This window comes from Sinocyclocheilus anshuiensis, unplaced genomic scaffold, assembly GCF_001515605.1.
Source record: "Sinocyclocheilus anshuiensis isolate Anshui unplaced genomic scaffold, SAMN03320099.WGS_v1.1 scaffold547, whole genome shotgun sequence".
Taxonomy (NCBI): domain Eukaryota; kingdom Metazoa; phylum Chordata; class Actinopteri; order Cypriniformes; family Cyprinidae; genus Sinocyclocheilus; species Sinocyclocheilus anshuiensis.
In genome coordinates, this window is record NW_015549589.1 from 101,474 (window position 1) to 106,607 (window position 5,134).

Genomic DNA, 5,134 nt, shown 5'->3' on the forward strand with positions numbered 1-5,134 from the left:
TCTTCCTTTTGTCCACCCGCCCCCCCCCCCTCCTTGTGCCTGCTGTATTGTTGAATAGCCTACTGCTTGTTGCTTAAACTTTAGGACTGCGTGACCGAACGGAGTTTAAGACCGCGGGGTTGATGCTGCAGCTCCTGCGGATTTTGACACGCAGTACAGTTACACAGCTTACGTATACATCAACTTCTTTCAAGTTATTTTACGCATGTTTGCACATAATTTCACAGATTTCAGGATAACAAATGCATAGTGAAATTTTTATAAGTATCGTTTGTCACGGCTTGATTTAGTTTTGCTTTTGTTTCTCCTGCAGAATACCGAATGAGAAATATCCTCTTATTTTAAATGGCGATAACAGCAGCTCTCACTGTTCTCCTCACTCTCAAACATGTTGCATGTAGTCAGTTAGAAGATGTGATTATTGATCGATACTTCATACCAACACACTGCTCGAGAGAGGTTCAGATCGGAGATTATGTTCGGTATCAATATAACGGCACATTCGAGGACGGACGGAAGTTTGACTCCAGGTGAGTGAACTCATACCTTTATGTGCAGCTGACCTCTGAACATGTTATCAGCTTCTTTTTCTTCAAGGCATCAATTTCAACAGTACAAATTTACACATTACTGTATGCAGGATATTGATTGCAAGACACTGGACAGAATGTATGCTTTTACTGGTGATCTGACAACAAATTGCAGTAGCCTACAATGCCATTGTGGTATAGAAAAAAAAAGATTAAAAAAAAATGGATTATTGTAGGGGAATTACAGTTAAATCCCATATAGAGACCAATATGCTCAATGCAGACCAGGAGTCAAATTTGTTCAGTCAGTTGACAGAGGATACGGAGTTATCCACACTTCCAAAGGCCGTAGAAAATGATTAAGAGGAGCCAGCCTCCAACTAACTTAACATTAATACTTATAGTCATATTGACATAATTTCTACAGGTTCTGATAGGTTAACAGTACAGATAATTATAGCAACATCCAAACATGATGTTTTTTTCTTAAAGACAGTATCTTGGAGACACTAATTTTCATTCGTAAGCAACTATCATAAGGGTGAGTCACAAATATTTTTAGGGCACTTATCATCTGCAGCTGTTGATTCTCCTGCAGACTGTTCCTTTGGCATGATCATATTCCTAAACTACCCCAAATACACCATTAGATAAAACATTCAATAGTTAAATAGTTGAGGACACAGTTTTACAAAATGTATTTCAAAAATAGTTTAAATTAAATGCGTGAAATAATTACTATAATAAACAAATTATTTTTATATTCAAAGTAAGCACATTCATTATTGAAAGAGTGCAGTAATACTGCCCTCCCCATTCATTTAAAAATACTTTTACAATTTTAGGGAGAGCTGAACAAGCTACTGAACAAACTCCTGCTTGGGTAAAATGGGATTACATTTTAAACTTTTCAAGAAAGAAGGTGGGTTGGTTTTTACATCTGGTATGCTACACAACTAATTGCAGAGCAGGTTTTAGAGACACAATCTTACAGTTTTTCTCAGTTGCTTTGGTGCATTTCTCAGATCAAAACTACTCAATCGCCATGTCACCATAGTCAGTTGTTCGCATCATAAAAGCAGTTCTTCAACAGCAATGTTGGCGTGTTTGTCTTTAAAATATCTTAATCTTTATAAGAATCTTAGCTTCTCCCAAAGTTCTGTCTGTGAGACAGACCTTTATACCTGAAGACAAAAGGACTAGAATCAATAGTTAAGATCCTGCAATCTACAAGAAGCTCCTGAGAAATGCTATTCTTTTGTTATTCTAACTGAATGGACCATTTGTTTCACACCTTTACAGACACAGTTTCTGTTGATTGCATCTGAGGCACGGTCACAATGTAAATGCATCTCACATTATCTTTCACTGTGCACAAAATTCCAAAATTCTCAAATGTTTTCATAATAGTTCATACAGCAAACACATTTTTTTATATAGCAGGAGAAAAACAACAACAACAACAATTGCAGATATTTTTATCGGTTTTACACAAATCATATATATGTACCAATGTCCCATTTGTCCAAACACAACAAACAGAACTCTGTAATTTGTCATATTATCAAATGAACATGGTATCCCAGATAGCAAGCATCCATTGAAACAATGTTACAGTAAATCAGTGGAATTTAGTTAACATCACTTTTGCACCCGCAATAAACCTTGAAAAAATTTGGAAATTTAATAAAAAAATCAACAGTAACGGCTTTAAATCAATGTTACAATGTGATGTTGGTTCAACATCATGCTTGCACTCTCAGAAAATGAAACACAACATCTACAATTGACTTAAAGGCACACAGCCCGAAATCAACTGCAAATAAAAGACATTAAGGCCCAATCCCAATTCTACTCCTTAGCCCTTCCCCTTTTAATGATATGATGATAGCAAACTTTAGCGATTTTTTGCAAACATTTCTTTGAGTAACATGACCGTAAATACGAACACCCCTACCCCTGTCTTGATTCTCTTTTGGTCGGAGGGGTAGGGGTAAGGGGAAGGGCCAGATAGCCCTTCAAACGAAGATTTTTCGGGACCACACTTCAAACGAAGGGGTATGAATTATCTCAGCGTAAACCGGCTTCAGGGGCAACATGGCTGCCGAGCGCACAAAAAGACACATAAATGTAAGCATGGCATTAATAAAGATTTTAACGAAAAGTAATGATTTGTTTTATGTTACATTCAATCGTGAGTTCGTATTTACGGTCATGTTACTCAAAGAAATGTCTGGATGTGTGAGCTGCGCGATATCTAATGTGTGTGTGTGTGTCAGTAAGCAGCACGTTAATATAGAACGGTAATTAAAGGCTCTAATGCACACACCAGCACACCAGTATAGGTGTGTGTATTGTAGGAGCTAGACGACGTATGATGACGTGTGACGGCATAGTAGTGGTGTCCCAATTCTTAGGGGAATATTTTCACCCCTACCCCATGACACTCTGTTTCAAGGGACAAGGGGAAGGGGTAGGCGGAGGGGTAGGTGAAGGGGAAGGGGTATAAAATAAAATTGGGATTGGGCCTAAATCTCTCAAGATCTCAGCAGAGGAAGATTAAACAACTCCACAAACAGCATTACCAGCTTCATTTATTACTAACCAGATTGACTTTATTTCTCTCAGACATCTACTAAAGTTTTTAGAATTAACAGAGGTTTAGGATGTTGATGATTTATTGAGTTTCATTTGAGGTTACCATTATCGAGGTCAGTGTTTGCTTTAGTTGGAGATGTATGCCTAAAAGAGATGTATTTCTAAAAGGTGGTGGAGTGGGTGGAGGAAAGGTGGAACAGGTAGAGATGAGCAGAGAGAAGGATGTGATAAAATGAGGAAATGAGATGAGTGCTGTAAAAATGTATTTACCACAATGTGTCTGTCAGACTCTGTTCCATGTCTTGTGTTGTGTTTTCCTCCCCCATGTGCTCCAGTTTGATTATTATGCCCATATTTGTTTTTTCCTGTTCCTGTCCCTATTTAGTTCTATCAGTTTCAGCTGTGTTTAATTAATTATCTTATTTGCCTCCTTTTACTTAAGCCCTGTGTGTCCCTGTTTCTAGCATCCGCTGTTATATGTCATTTTGTGTTCTCGGTGATTTCCCGTGTTCCTGTGTTCCCAGCTTTGTGTTTATTAAAGTCTTTGGAATTTGCTTTACTCCTCATCTCCTCGCTCCTTCGTTCCCGTGTTCCCTGTGTGAATCGTGACAGAACAGCGGACCAAAACAGTAATCGGCGCCCCTTCTCCCGTGTTTTTGTTTTCTTTATTGAAATGTCTTTTGTTTTCCCATTTTTCTCCCCGTGGTATGAGGACCGCCCTGCTGTCAAGCTTGCCAGCCGCTCCGAAGACAAGCCCGCCAGCCGCGGCTCACTCAAGCCTGCTCCAGTGTCGACTCCAGCCCCAGAGCTCGCTCCAGTGTCGGCTTCAGCCCCAGAGCTCGCGCCTGTGTCGGCTCCAGCCCCAGAGGTCACTCCTGTGTCGGCTCCAGCCCCAGAGCTCCCTCTAGTGAGGGCTCTTGTCCCCGAGTCTAGCCCACTGAGGTCTCCTGTCCCTGAGTTTAGCCCAGTGAGGGCTCCTATCCCCGAGTTCAGCCCAGTGAGGGCCCCGTCCCCGAGTTTAGCCCAAGGAGGGCTCCAGCCGTAGAGGCTGGGGGGCGGGCTCCGCCATGGCCTCCTGGACTCTCTGATCCGCCATGGCCTCCTGGACTGTCTGATCCGCCATGGCCTCCTGGACTGTTGGATCCGCCATGGCACCCAAACGGGTATCGCTCGCCCGCCGTCCTGTGTCTGTCCTGAGGGACCTCCAGAGCGCCCACCCCCCCTCGCCGTTGGATTTTGTGTGGATCCTCCTTCCAGGAGGGGGGAGTAATGTCAGACTCAGTTCCATGTCTCGTGTTGTGTTTTCCTCCCCCACGTGCTCCAATTTGATTATTATGCCCATATTTGGTTTTTCTTGTTCCTGTCCCTATTTAGTTCTATTAGTTTCAGCTGTTTAATTAATGATCTTATTTGCCTCCTTTTACTTAAGCCCTGTGTGTCCCTGTTTCTAGCGTCCGCTGTTATATGTCATTTTGTGTTCTCTGTGATTTCCCGTGTTCCTGTGTTCCAAGCTTTGTGTTTATTAAAGTCTTTGAAATTTGCTTTACTCCTCATCTCCTCGTTCCTTCGTTCCCGTGTTTCCTGTGTGAATCGTGACTCTGAGTGACTCTAAGTGTGTCTGAACTAAAGCAGTTCTGGAAGGAAGAGTGGGCCAATACTCAACCACAGCACTGTAAAAGATTGTTAGTTATCACAAGCTTTTGTTTGCAGTTTTTGATGCTAAAGGTGGCATAACCAGATTTAAACCAAGTTTAAAGGAGCAGTTTGTTTTTCACATGGGTGATTGTGTTATGTGTTTACTCGGGTTTCATTTGTTTTATATTGTATTTTGTTTAGATATACACACGTGGCAATCACATTTTTACAGACTCATCTCAGAGTCACCCCCTGTGCATGTCCCATGCCCCATATATATATATATATATATATATATATATACTGTGTGTGTATATATATATATATATATATATATATTTTATAATATAATAAAAAAAATACTACAAGAT

The 5,134-nt window shown here is 40.8% G+C and overlaps 1 protein-coding gene across 1 annotated transcript in view; it reads left to right on the top strand.

The window, feature by feature from the left end:
* The first annotated feature begins 157 nt into the window (after positions 1 to 157).
* Positions 158 to 5,134, top strand: part of LOC107658002 (peptidyl-prolyl cis-trans isomerase FKBP10-like) — a 24,958-nt gene continuing 19,981 nt past the window's right edge. Inside the window, exon 1 of the mRNA XM_016446380.1 lies at positions 158 to 530. Within this exon, the coding sequence (XP_016301866.1) occupies positions 346 to 530 (185 nt within the window). The 5' untranslated portion in view covers positions 158 to 345. The remainder of the gene's footprint in view (positions 531 to 5,134) is intronic.